The sequence below is a fragment of the Carettochelys insculpta genome, chromosome 28 (genome assembly GCF_033958435.1).
Source record: "Carettochelys insculpta isolate YL-2023 chromosome 28, ASM3395843v1, whole genome shotgun sequence".
Taxonomy (NCBI): domain Eukaryota; kingdom Metazoa; phylum Chordata; order Testudines; family Carettochelyidae; genus Carettochelys; species Carettochelys insculpta.
Genome location: NC_134164.1, coordinates 9,136,179 through 9,149,820, shown reverse-complemented (window position 1 = coordinate 9,149,820; position 13,642 = coordinate 9,136,179). Strand labels below are relative to the sequence as shown.

The window sequence follows — 13,642 nt, the reverse complement described above, 5'->3', positions numbered from 1 at the left end:
GTGTCTAAGTTCTGACCTCATATCCACTACCTGGAAGACTCCAAGGCAGCATCATTTTAATTTTTAAAATTAAAAAGAAATGTGTTTTATGCCACTTCAGTTAATCTATGCAGTTCATTAGTACAAGATATTTTTGAGACAAATAATTTAGTTGTATTTTAAGAAAGAATAGATTTTTGTGAGACTAAGAATAGAAACTTCAGCACCATAAATAAGGGCAATACTAGAAGGCTATCGGTGGCCTTACTTCAGAACATGAACTGATAACTAGCAGAAATAAGAAAAGTCATCCCAAAGTTAGTGAGTGTTGCATAGGACGAGATGACATGCACATGTGGATGATGGTACTCCTTTTTTGAAGCATGTAGAATTGGCTGTTGTCAGAGGTGCTGTACTAGACTACATGAATGTTTTTGTCTCTGGCACATGAATTCCTAAACTTTTATGCTGTAACTCAGACCCCAGCCTTTTTACTTTTGCTTCAGTTAGGGACTTCTTCTAGGACAAGAAAATATGTTTTCCTTCTTCTATATACAGTAGATGCAGAAACCTTATATTTAAAATACTTATATAGGGGAGTGAGAAACAGAGAAGCTAACTGATTTCCTAAGGCCACAGAAGACTTCCAGCTAAGTTTCTGGGTTGAACTCTAACCACCAGTAAACTTTCTAATTATCATAACTATCACATTTCCAAGCAAAATCTGGTTCCATAGTGGAAAAGAAATAGTGTCTTGAAAGTCATTATGTGAATATTACAGTAGTACAGATACCAATGGTGATGTTTAGAGACTATGTTCAGAAGCTCTCATTCTTTTAAAGGTTGGTAAATACTTTTTAGTCATAGTACTGTATTAAATTATTAACCTTCCTTGAAAAAAAGTGGGAGGTGGCATTTTTTACGTTATGAACTGTTTTTACGCTTGTACCTTATATAATCTCCCATGGTTTTCAGATAAATGCTCGTTATGTTTGAAAGAGAATTTTCCTTATATTTTTATACATATTAAATAGTTGAAAGGGAATTTGTGGTTATATTCTTAATATATTAAATAGTAGCTCCTTTCTTCAGAATTGGCAGTTGAGCACAAAAAAAATCAGTTATTTTTGAGTTATTGCAACTATCGCAACACAGTTTTGCCTTTTTTTCTTTGAGAGAAGGAAAAGATAAATTTAGTAACAGAGTGATAGCCGTGCTAGTCTATATACTATCAAAACAAAAAAGCAGTCCAGTAGCACTTTAAAGACTAACAAAATAATTTATTAGGTGATGAGCTTTCGTGGGACAGACCCACTTCTTCAGATCATCCAGTTATGTGGACTTCCTCCTCAAGTCCTATGCCACCAACACTCCCAGCTATCTCCGAGATACCACTGACTTCCTGAGGAAATTACAAAACATTGGAAAAGTTCCTGACAACACCATCCTTGCCACCATGGATGTTGAGGCTCTGTACACTAATATTCCACATGAAGACGGATTACAAGTGATCAGGAATACCATCCCTGATGTCACCACAGCCAGTCTGGTGTCTGACCTCTGTAATTTTGTTCTCACCCACAATTATTTCCGATTTGGGGACAGTTTATACCTCCAGAGCAGTGGAACTGCTATGGGCACCCACATGGCTTCATAATATGCTAATATATTTGTGGCTGACCTGGAACAACAATTCCTCAGCTCTCGTCCCCTAGTGCCCCTCCTCTACTTGTGATACATTGATGACATCTTTATGATTTGGACCCGTGACATAGAGACTCTAGAACAATTTCGCAGAGACTTTAACAATCTGCACCCCACCATGAACTTATGCCTCGAGTACTCCATGCGAGAGATACGTTTCCTGGACACTACAGTACAAATCAAGGATGGTGTGATCGGTACCACACTCTACCAGAAACCCACTGATTGCTATACTTACCTACACCCTTCTAGCTTCCATCCTGCACACACAACTAGATCCATTGTTTAAAGTCAAGCCCTTAGGTACAATCGCATTTGCTCTGATCCTACTGACAGAGACAGAAAACTACAAGATCTTTGCCAAGTATTCATAAACCTGAATTACCCACCAGGAGAAATAAAATAACAAATCGACAGGGTCAGATGAATACCCAGAGACCAGCTACTCCAAGTTAGGCCTGAGAAAGCCAAGAACAGAATACCACTGGTCATTACCTACAGCCCCCAACTCAAACCACCGCAACGCCCTAGGTGACATGCCTGTTCTGTCCTACAGACAATCTCCCAACCTTATGAGGATTCTCACCAACAGCCACAGTCTATACCGCAGGAACACCAGTCCTGGAACTTTTCCTTGCAATAAGGCCCATTGCCAACTTTGTCCACATATCTATTCTGGAGATACTGTCACTGGACCTAACCAGGTTATTCACAGAATCATGGGCACATTCTCATGTTCCTCAACTAACATCATATATGCCAACAATGCCCAGATGTTTTGTATGTTGGACAGACTTCAAACTCTCTTAGACAAAGAATTAATGGGCATAAAACAAACATAAAAACACTCCTGATTCACGAACCTGTCAGTCAGCACTTTAATGGAGTGGGCCATTCTGTTAATGACCTGACAGTGCATTTTACTGAAGAGGAATTTTCACAGCAGTTTGGAAAGAGAGGCTGCTGAACTCTCTTTTATATTCAAATTCAACATATTAACACGCTGTTTGAACTGGGATGGGAATTTTCTAGGTCATTATAGGGGTTCTTATGCGCACTTGGCTTTATCTAATTCTTGACTCCCCCCTCCCCTTCTGCCCCCTGCTCTCTGATTTGCTCACCTTGATAATATTTTTCTGATTTGTCAACCTTGATTTCTATTTTTGGTTGTCTGTGCCTTAAATATTGAGTCTGTTCTGGTATGGCAATGATCTGAAGAAGTAGGTCTGTCCCACAAAAGCTTGTCACCTAATAAATTATTTTGTTAGTCTTTAAAATGCTTATTTTGCTTTGAAAATAAATTTAGTTATTTTTATCATCACTCTGGAAAGGTTTGCAGAATCAATGAACGTATTTGTTATAGTAGCATCTCAATTAAGAGTGTGGACAAGTATAACAAAGATAGCTTATCTTTTTGCGTTATGTGATTGACAGACCAGTGGATCTCAGGTTTAAAACAAACAAAAGGAAGGATTTTTTCCACACAAAACACAGCTGACCTGTGGCACTCCTTGCCAAAGAATGTTGTAAAAGCCAAGACTATAACAGAATTTGAAAAATAACTAGATAAGTTAATTCAGGCTAGATTTGTAAATGGCCATTAGCCATGATAGGTAGGGATGACGTCCTTAGCCTTTGTTTGCCAGAAGCTGGGGATGTGAGACAGGGGAACAATTAGTTGATGATTACTTGTTCTTTTCATTCCCTCTGGGGCACCTAGTATTGGATATGGGGCTAGATGGACTTTGGTGTGACTCAGTATGGCCATTTTTATGAACCCATAAGTGGAGTTGCAGGGACACCAATGGCAAACTGCAGTGCCAGAGCAGTGTATTCCCGGGGCAGCTCCACACCACCTTCCCTGGTCCTAAGGCTACACCCCAGCACAACACAGCCAGCAGCCAATGGCATTTCCCTGACTCTCCCTCCTGCTGCTGATGTCTAAGACTGCAGCTGCTGCTCAGCTCTCACACCATTTTGACTTCTTGTGTAATCAGTAAGAGCTTCCCTAGTGGGTGGACCCAGCTTCAGGGCTGGCAGAGCCCTTGTGGAGCAGCAGCTGCAATCTTTCTGGCACACAGCCCCTAGCTAGCCCTATACCTGCATTCTGAGAAACCCACTCCTCTCACACACATCCTAAACTTCCTCTCTGTCTGCAACCTGGGCTGGTCCCCTGTCTGCACACACCACTAGCTGTTCCCTTTCTGTATGTTGAAATATACCCCTCACTGAACACCATTCTAGTTCCACCTTGAGTGAGTTTCAGACTCTGTGAGCTGAACCTCCATCTTGGAGTTTAATTTTTTGTTCCTCCCACTGCTCCATCCCAACCCAGACAAACTACCTGACCTACTGTGGTGATTCAGGGTGGATGTTGTGCTCCTTCCTTGGGCCCTGCTATGCAGAGCTAGCCTGAGGCCTTCCAGGATCTGCCCTGTCCCTTCCCAAAAAAATAGAATTCAAGCAATACCTGTGCCCCAAACATCACTCCTCCGCACCCCTCTTGCCAGTGGCTGATGCCCTGGTGCTCCAAAGGGCTCAAGCCTCATGGTAGTGTGCTGGCCCTCCCCAGGCGACCAAAGCCCAGATCCCTTAACTGGCCCCCTGACACACTGGTTCCTGGAATTTTTATAGCATGTTAAGCTGACCTCAAAAAGAGAAAACATTGAGAAGTCTGTCGATAGACTTCAGCAGCCAAACTCCATTATTACTGTGGATAGTGATGGCGATTGCAAGAGCAAGTGTCACTTTAATATGCATTGTTACGGTGATAAACTGTCAGGTTAATGATGCATATAAATAGGATCCTTGGAGCAGGGATTGTAACTGCAATTATAAATTGTATAGCACCAAGCCCATTTTTGGCACTTTCAAGGAGTGCCATCTATTATTCTGTGACTACTTCAACTCAAGAATTATAACTAAGGACCCCCTAGTCCAAAAACCAGGCCCTATCACTTAAGCTAAGGGGAAATTTCTCTCGGCTCTAGTAGAATGACAGATTATATACTCTGTTGCCTCCAAGTAACCAGAGAGTGACATCAACCCTGATCCATCAGAACACGTAAGCACATGTGCAGTTTGAGTCCTGCTAGGACTATGCATTTGCTGAATGTTATCCACATATTGAAGTTTTTGTTGAATTGGGGCCATTGTCACAAACACCAAAGCAGGCTTAACTTTGCATTCAAAGCAGTGGTGGTCAAACAGTGACTCATTAAAAATTGGATCTTTACTATTAATGGAAAGTAATTCTATGATGATCTCTGCAGTATTTGAATGCAGAAAATCTTGCAGATATTGTTATAAAAATCCTTCTTTAATGGTATGCACAATGCACCCTAACCAATATATTTACAACCTTCTGCCTTAAGTATTTACTCTGAGATACATGTTCCGTATAAGTATCAGAGAGGTAGCCAAGTTATTCTGTATCTTCAAAAACAACAAGAAGTCCTGTGGCACCTTATAGACTAACAGATATTTTGGAGCATAAGCTTTCATGGGAAAAGACCCGCTTTATCAGATGAAGCAGGTCTTTGTCCACGAAAACTTATGCTACAAAATATCTGTTAGTCAATAAGGTGCCACAGGACTTCTTCATGTTCTGTGTAAAAAACCCTGAAAATGTGTGCATGACTTATAAATAATTTAAAGGACTTCTGGTATGTAATGTGGAAGTGTAGTATGCTGTTGCACTATAACTTATTTTTCAGAGAAATTTCATGAAAGTTTTTGCAGCAGATATGATATGCATTTGGAGTGCATGCCCTGTGCAAAAGGAATTATTTATACAAAAGACTCTAAGGCTGTGTCTACACTCCAAAATAAAATCGAATTTCAAGGAGTTAGCTCTGTATTAAAATGTCACTGACTTCACACTTAATACTATTATCTCGATTTATTGAGCTGTAAAACCAATAACAAAATAGCAATATTATGGGACAGGTGTAACATTAATTTTGAATTTAAAATCTTGAATCATGGCTAGTGTGAAGTGCCATGTCCTTAATTAGAATTTTTTAGCCTCCCGAAGTGTCCCATATGTATCTCTCAAAGCTACACGGTGGCCCTCCATTTATGGTTGCTTCATTGTATGCTGCTCTCCATCCAGGTGTGCAGGAAGAAAGTCACAGTAAGCCAGCAAAATTTTGATTGAATTGGAATTGTAATTGTAATTCAGCAGCACCCAACCCTGCAAATATAAAGGGCGCCCATTATGAACAAAGTTCCTTTGCCCGTTGCATTGCACCACATCAGTTGCAGTTGTATCATTAGCCATCTCCTGCAATCATGAGCACTCAGGGTTGTGATCTGCCTAGTACTTCTCAGGGTTGCAAGAGAGCCCCAGCATGGACCCGCCAGGAGATATCTTCTTGTGATTTGGGGAGACCCAAATTAGTGGTGAAGGGACTTTGGGTGGCCAAAAGAAATAAGGCAATCTATGACCAGATGTTGTACAAGATGACCACCCAAGGTTACTCCTGGCACTCAATGAAATGCAAGGTGAAGGTGAAAGAACTCTGGCAGACCTATCAAAAAGTCCGGAAAGCCAAGCAGCAGTCAGGGCAGCTCCACATATGTGCCGCTATTATAAACAGCTGCACAGGCTTATGGGGAGTGACCCCACCTTGGAGCCTGGTCTCAATTACGACACTTCTGGAGGCCCTAGTATGGAGTTTGGGGTGAGCCCAGAGGAGCTGGGTGGCCCGGAGGAAGTGGACAATGGAGAGAAGGAAAGGAGCAATGAGCAGGGGTACAAGGAAGTTGTTCCTGACAGCCTGGATCTTTTCATCATAAACCTGGAACCATTCCCCTCCACAGCATTCCCCTCCATGTCAGGCCCATCCACGCTGGTCCATGAGTCCCCTGGACCAAGCAGTTTGGTAGAGTATTTATTCTACATGCTAGAAGTGGGTTGGGTACAGGTATAGGGTTGTGTATGGGTACAGATATGCTAGCTATGCTTCTGTGCCCCTCAGAATAGTGTGTTAATGTTTCTTGGGATGGAGCGCTTCTCCCTTTTAAAGATATCCTCAAAGACCTCATCCAGGCACTCCCAAGTCTGCAGCAGATGCAAAGCTGAGGGAACCGGGAGGGTTGGGAAAAGGCTGAAGGCACAGCTGCCTGCCACATGCATTCTACTTACTGCAACTTAACCCCCTCCCACCAAGTAAAAGTATTCATTCATTAAGACAGGGTATGATTTATTTGCATTATGTCAGAGAAGTACAGGGTAGCATGTGCATTACAGATCATTAATTAAACAATTCTTTAAAGTGTCCCTTATTGCTGCTGCCTCAGTGTGGCTACTGATGAATGGTTGTGTAGGCAGCTGCAATTAAGCCCTGCCTGTGACCTCAGCTTCAGAATTCCAGATGCATCAGAAAGTCTCCCACCTAGATCCACATATGTTGTACAAAATAGTCCACACTGTAATCAAGGTGGGGACAATTTCGGAAATGTCCAAACTTGCTAGTAAGCATCTGAACCTCGTTTTTAAACAGCCGAAGGTGCATTCCACCACCATTCTGCACCTGCTGAGTCTGTGATTGAAGTTTTCCTTGCTGGGGTCCAGGGCTCCTGTGTAGGGATTCATAAGGCAAGGGAGCAGAGGGTAAGCAGGGTTGCCCAAAATACCAATAAACATCTCCACATTGCCAATCTTGATTTTCCAATACAGGAAAAAAGTCCCATCCATGAGCTTTCTGTACAGTCCAGACTTTCAAAAGGTGCGCATCATGAACCCTGCCTGACCATCCAACACTGATGTTGGTGAAACGACCTTTGTGATTTACCGACCCCTGCAACATTATGGAGAAGTATCCGTTTCTGTTTATATAGTCAGAGGCCAGGTGGTCTGGGACCATGATGAGTATATGCGTGCCATCTATTGTCCCACCACAGTTAGGAAACCCCTGGGCAGCAAAGCCATCCACTGTGGCCTGTACCTCTCCCAGGGTCACAGTCTTCCTGAGGAGACACCAACAGATTGCTTGGACCAGCTCCATCACCACAGACCCCACTGTAGATCTGCCCATGCCAAACTGATTTGCCACTGACTGGTAACTGTCTGGCATTGCAAACTTCCACAGTGTGATTGCCGCTCACTTCTGAATTGTTATAGCTGGCCTCATTCTTGTGTTGCGGTGCTTCAGAGTGGGGGCCAGCACATCACAAAGTTACATAAAAGTGGACTTGCACGTATAAAAGTTCTGCACTCACTGCTGGTCATCCCAGGACTCCAAGATGATGCGGTTCTGCTTGTGTGTGCCGGTCTCATGAGTCCACTGTCACCAATGCATCCAGGGCAGCCAGCTGCTCTGAGTTCTTGGACCACAGTTGGGAAATTTGCTCTTCCAAACCATCGTCATCAGAATCAGCAGCAGCACCATTATGTTACCAAACTGTCACTGAGCTTTGTAATTAAAGGAAAAATTGCATGACAGCTAGTGTGGTTGCTGAAACAATGTGTGCTATGAGTTGAAGCATTTGGGGATCCATGGTTGCGCTGGAATGCCGCAGCAGGGAATGGTGTAATCTCCAGATCGCATTTGTGTAGTTACTGGTGCTCTGAATTCTGGGATAGTGCTTGACATTCTGGTATTCAAACATGAAACACCCACAAGCAACTGGGGCTAAGGCACTGTGGGATAGGTACCCACAATGCATTGCTCATGCTGTTGAACTTGCGTAGGGCAATGGGGATGTGGAGACTCAACACGGAAAAAAGGTGGGTCGAATTTCAAGAAGCTTTATAGACACAATTCAGATTCATAATATCAAGGTTAAAAAATCAAATTTATTAAGAATTGAATTTATCTGGTAGTGTAGTCGCAGCCTAAGAGATCAGATATGCCAGGGTGGGGCCAACATACAGTACAGTAAGATTCTGGGCAGTACTGCTTCTCCTAGATTGTCAAAGTGGAAGAAATTCTCAGCCATCTGCCACTGTTATTTAATGGGCCTCTCTCACTCCTGGGAAAATCCAGGATTTGAGGGGCTGCAAAGGTAACTTACAATCACCATAGCTTTGCTTCTCCCTAGGCTGTGTGAGTTTCGTGTTGCGCATCTATGAATTTTATCCATAGTGCTCAAGGAAAAAGATGGACTTTCTGTCTTCTGTGAGTCATCTCACCATTCTGCATCCTAACAGCGTATCAGGATCTCTGCAATCCAGTATCGCATAAACAACACTGATATATTAGTTACTACTTACAAAATTTGGTCCAGGGTACTCAACTGATAGAATAAATGGAGATGAAGACTAAAACGGTCATGCTCTTACTGTGCAAAGGCATTATTATTTACTGGCATCTGTGAAAGGGGAGTAACAGATTGTTTTTGTAATTACCCTTGCACAGGCATTTAGAAATGTTCCAGTGCAACACTACCTTGCTTGAGTTCCAAGTTTTTTGTACTCTGAAAGTAATAAGTGGGTGACTCTGTGGTAAAGTTGATGTGCTCAGAACTTGGCTGCTATTTATAAATTGTTTGAATTGTGCTTTTTTGTGTCTTGTGACGACAGCAGAACATCTCAATTGAATTATAGTGTTGTAATCAGTGTAGAGACATCTGTTATCCTCCATATAATGAGACCATATCCAGTCATTTCAAGGTGGTGTGACCTAGAATAAGCTCATCAGTTTGTTTTTTAAGAGGTAAATGACAGTTTTATACGACTTGCAGGAGGCTTCTTATGGTTAATATAGAACAGAAGTGTGTGCAAGTTTAAATCTACAGATTCACATGAGCAGGCTGCTCTGACTGTTCAGAGAGTACTTTCTACTTTGAGACAGATGAAACCAGCTGTCTTCCACAAACTTTACAAAGTACACTGTGTACTCAGGGAGTACTGCTGAAACTAGCTAATCATAATAATGCATTTCAGTATGATATAGTTCAATCCTGTTTCATTCAGGAAGTCCAGAATAAAGCAATCTGCTTGCCTAGTGGAATGGATTGGCATGACAACATTATACTTGTGCTCAGTGAACTACACTGGGTTCCCCTCTGATTTCAGGCACAATTCAAGGCACTGGTTTGAGCTATGCTACGTCTACACGTGAAGCCTACTTCGAAGTAGCCTATTTCGATGAGTAACATCTACACGTCCTCCAGGGCTGGCAACGTTGATGTTCAACATCGACGTTGCGCAGCACCACATCGAAATAGGCGCTGCGAGGGAATGTCTACACGCCAAAGTAGCACACATCGCAATAAGGGTGCCAGGCACAGCTGCAGACAGGGTCACAGGGCGGACTCAACAGCAAGCCGCTCCCTTAAAGGGCCCCTCCCAGACACAGTTGCACTAAACAACACAAGATCCACAGAGCCGACAACTGGTTGCAGACCCTGTGCATGCAGCATGGATCCCCAGCTGCAGCAGCAGCAGCAGCCAGAAGCCCTGGGCTAAGGGCTGCTGCACATGGTGACCATAGAGCCCCGCAGGGGCTGGAGAGAGAGCGTCTCTCAACCCCTCAGCTGATGGCCACCATGGCGGACCCCACTATTTCGATGTTGCGGGACGCGGATCGTCTACACCTGCCCTACTTCGACGTTCAACTTCGAAGTAGGGCGCTATTCCCATCCCCTCATGGGGTTAGCGACTTCGACGTCTCACCGCCTAACGTCGATTTCAACTTTGAAATAGCGCCCAACACGTGTAGCCATGACGGGCGCTATTTCGAAGTTAGTGCCACTACTTCGAAGTAGCGTGCACGTGTAGACACGGCTATAAAGAGCTATAGTTTGGGTCTGGCTAATGACAAACCTGTTTCTCGCCCCCATACACCACTGCAGTGAAATTAATTGAGATGGTCCATGTATTCTGTCCCTTCATCGACACTTTCAGAACCAAGCCAGTCTTCAGTATAGCACGTAGCCAGAGACTTGTCTTCACTCGTTTAAAAAAAAAAAACATTTTATCTGAGGTATAAGCACAATTAAGACCAGGCATTTTAATTTTACTGTTCAGGAAAGCAGTTCTATATTTCCTCCAGATGTTGACCTCAATGAGTTTACTTTGTGGTAAAAGTAAAGAGCATGGTTCTCATGGTGCTTTTACTTCAGAATAACTCACGTGTCATTTGTTAGTTACCCAAGGTTTAAAAAGGAACTTTCATCAGTGAAGGCAGTGAAATAACTAGGCTGTATGATGGGAAGTTCTTCAAAGCCTTCAGCACTGGATTCTCTAACCCCTTCTCCTTTACAGGTTTCCTTGCCTCCAACTCTCCATTGTATTGTGACACATATAGAACTGGGTTCATCTCCTCTGTTCAGGCAGCCTCCTGTGCAGCAGAATCAGGCTGATTCTGTTTCAGACACAGCCCTCCATTCTCATGAAGGATGTGACAGTATTAGCTCCTTGATGTCAGGAAGGAAGGGCATTTTCAGTGAGAGGTCTCTGGGTGAAAATATTCCTTCTCGTAGCAATGAAGCCTCCATTTAAGACAATTCAGGGTTGTGTATTTCACAAGGTGGATGGTTGTTATGATTGCGGAGTCTTATGTTATACGGGAGACGCTGAAGCTGTGAAACAAGGTGGACTCCCCATAGGTATTTGTTTAATCATCCTCATTAATCAGCATTGTCTGTATTCCTTTAAAAGCTCTTTTCATCTGTATGACTATAATTGAGATCACTAAAAGCTTTTTCAGGCTTATGTGAACTGAATGCATGACCTTGAACTTGGCTCACTAGGAGCAGTAGACTAGCAGCAGCCTTTGAGAATGTGAAAGACTTTAATTTACCAAAGGGGTGCTGTAAGGAGTGCACTCAAATTGAGTTTCGGACGACACACATGTGAATTGAACTGACTTGTCTAGCCCTGAGATGGTTGAAAATGGAACTGTTATATTACTCCACCTTTCCTAATGAATAATATATCAGTCTGTAAACAAGTTCATTTTGTTATGAAATAATGAATTTCAGCTGCTTAAAATTGTGAGTCTACTGCTCTGGATGCCTCAAGTGAATTTCTAACAAAAGATCAGATGATTCACATATAGTCATAAGTTCTTTGCAAGTGCCATGAAGGTGACTGATTTGGTTTTGTGTGTGAGAGGAGCATGCTTTCAGGATTACATTTTCGCAACACTCCTTCTCTAGGTTGTTCCTGGAGGGCTTTGTCATGAACTTCAGGGGAAAAGGGATGACTATCTGCATCTTGCCATAAATGAGGTGTTGAGAACAGTAGTTAATGAGCAGAGAGAGAAGAAGTAAAGGAAAGTATTTAAAGAAATGTTAGGTGACAATCTAATTCAATGAATGTCCAGCAAATAGTGTTGAGTGAGACAAAGAAGATGTATGTGACTTGAAAACCTGTATAGCGGCATTGCTGTTTGAAAAGTTGTCTTTACTTGGACAATTAAAACAGTAAGTGAACAATAGTAAAGTTAAACAATTTCCATTGTGAATTATGTTTTTCTCTTTGTTCAGGTGAAGCTGAGCAAGAGTTGGGACCCCCTCCATCCGTAGATGAGGCAGCAAACACACTCATGACTCGCCTGGGCTTCCTCCTTGGAGAGAAAGTCACAGAAGTACAGACAGGGCCCCAGTACAGCATGGAGGTGCAGGATGAGAATCAGGTAAGAACTCTCCTCAGCATTACAAAGGTACAGTATGTTTGTGGTAAGAGACAGAATGATTTTCATAAGAGAAGAAAGATAATAATGCCACATTATTAAACTGTGGTTCATAAATATGCAGTGGCAATACATGTTTATAGGAACAGCCGATACCATTTGTAATAATTTCTGCCATTTTCCTGTTGGAGCTGCAAGACTGTACAGGACAATAGCCTCTCTTACCATATTATAGTAGTAGAATAGTGATCAAAATAATTTGTATTCTATGCACCTTTCTTGTGAGGCTTTTAAAGCACTTTAGAAACATGACATAAGCCTCACAAATCCCCTGGAAGGGCAGGTAGATATTATTATTTTCATTTTATAGATGCCCACATGACTTGCTCCCATGCACATAATTAGATGACTCAAAGCTGAAAATATATACAAAGACTAAATTATTTTAGTCAAATTATAATTGAACTTAACTCATCTTTCTGGATATCTCAAGCAGGGATATTGAAATAGTTGAGTGGTTGAATGTTAGCAGTTCACTAGTTACCCAGTTAATTTAAGGTCTGCCTTCTAGCCCTGCCTTGGCCACTGGCATGGGGTCCCATCTGAAATGTCATTAGATATTTTTTATTTTTCTGGTTATTCAGGAAAGTTCCTCGTTTTCAGTACTCTTCTTGGCTCTTTCAACTTACACTGTCACTGAGGAGAATTTTTAAAAATGTATTCTGTCATTTTTAGCAGTGAAGGGCTACGTCTACACGTGAAGCCAACATCGAAATAGCTTATTTCGATGTAGCAACATCGAAATAGGCTATTTCGATCAATAATGTCTACACGTCCTCCAGGGCTGGCAACGTCGATGTTCAACTTCGACGTTGCGCGGCACCACAGCGAAATAGGCGCTGCGAGGGTACGTCTACACGCCAAAGTAGCACACATCGAAATAAGGGTGCCAGGCACAGCTGCAGACAGGGTCACAGGGCGGACTCAACAGCAAGCCGCTCCCTTAAAGGGCCCCTGCCAGACACAGTTGCACTAAACAACACAAGATACACAGAGCTGACAACTGGTTGCAGACCCTGTGCCTGCAGCATGGATCCCCAGCTGCCGCAGCAGCAGCCAAAAGCCCTGGGCTAAGGGCTGCTGCCCACGGTGACCACAGAGCCCCGCAGGGGCTGGAGAGAGAGCATCTCTCAACCCCCCAGCTGATGGCCGCCATGGAGGACCCGGCAATTTTGACGTTGCGGGACACGGATCGTCTACACGGTCCCTACTTCGACGTTGAACGTCGAAGTAGGGCGCTATTCCGATCCCCTCATGAGGTTAGCGACTTCGACGTCTCGCCGCCTAATGTCGAAGTTAACTTCGAAATAGCG

At 43.0% G+C, this 13,642-nt stretch overlaps 1 protein-coding gene across 1 annotated transcript in view; it reads left to right on the top strand.

The window, feature by feature from the left end:
• Positions 1-13,642, top strand: part of TANC2 (tetratricopeptide repeat, ankyrin repeat and coiled-coil containing 2) — a 703,794-nt gene that overhangs the window by 486,561 nt on the left and 203,591 nt on the right. Inside the window, exon 8 of the mRNA XM_074978796.1 lies at positions 12,124-12,272. Within this exon, the coding sequence (XP_074834897.1) occupies positions 12,124-12,272 (149 nt within the window). The remainder of the gene's footprint in view (positions 1-12,123; positions 12,273-13,642) is intronic.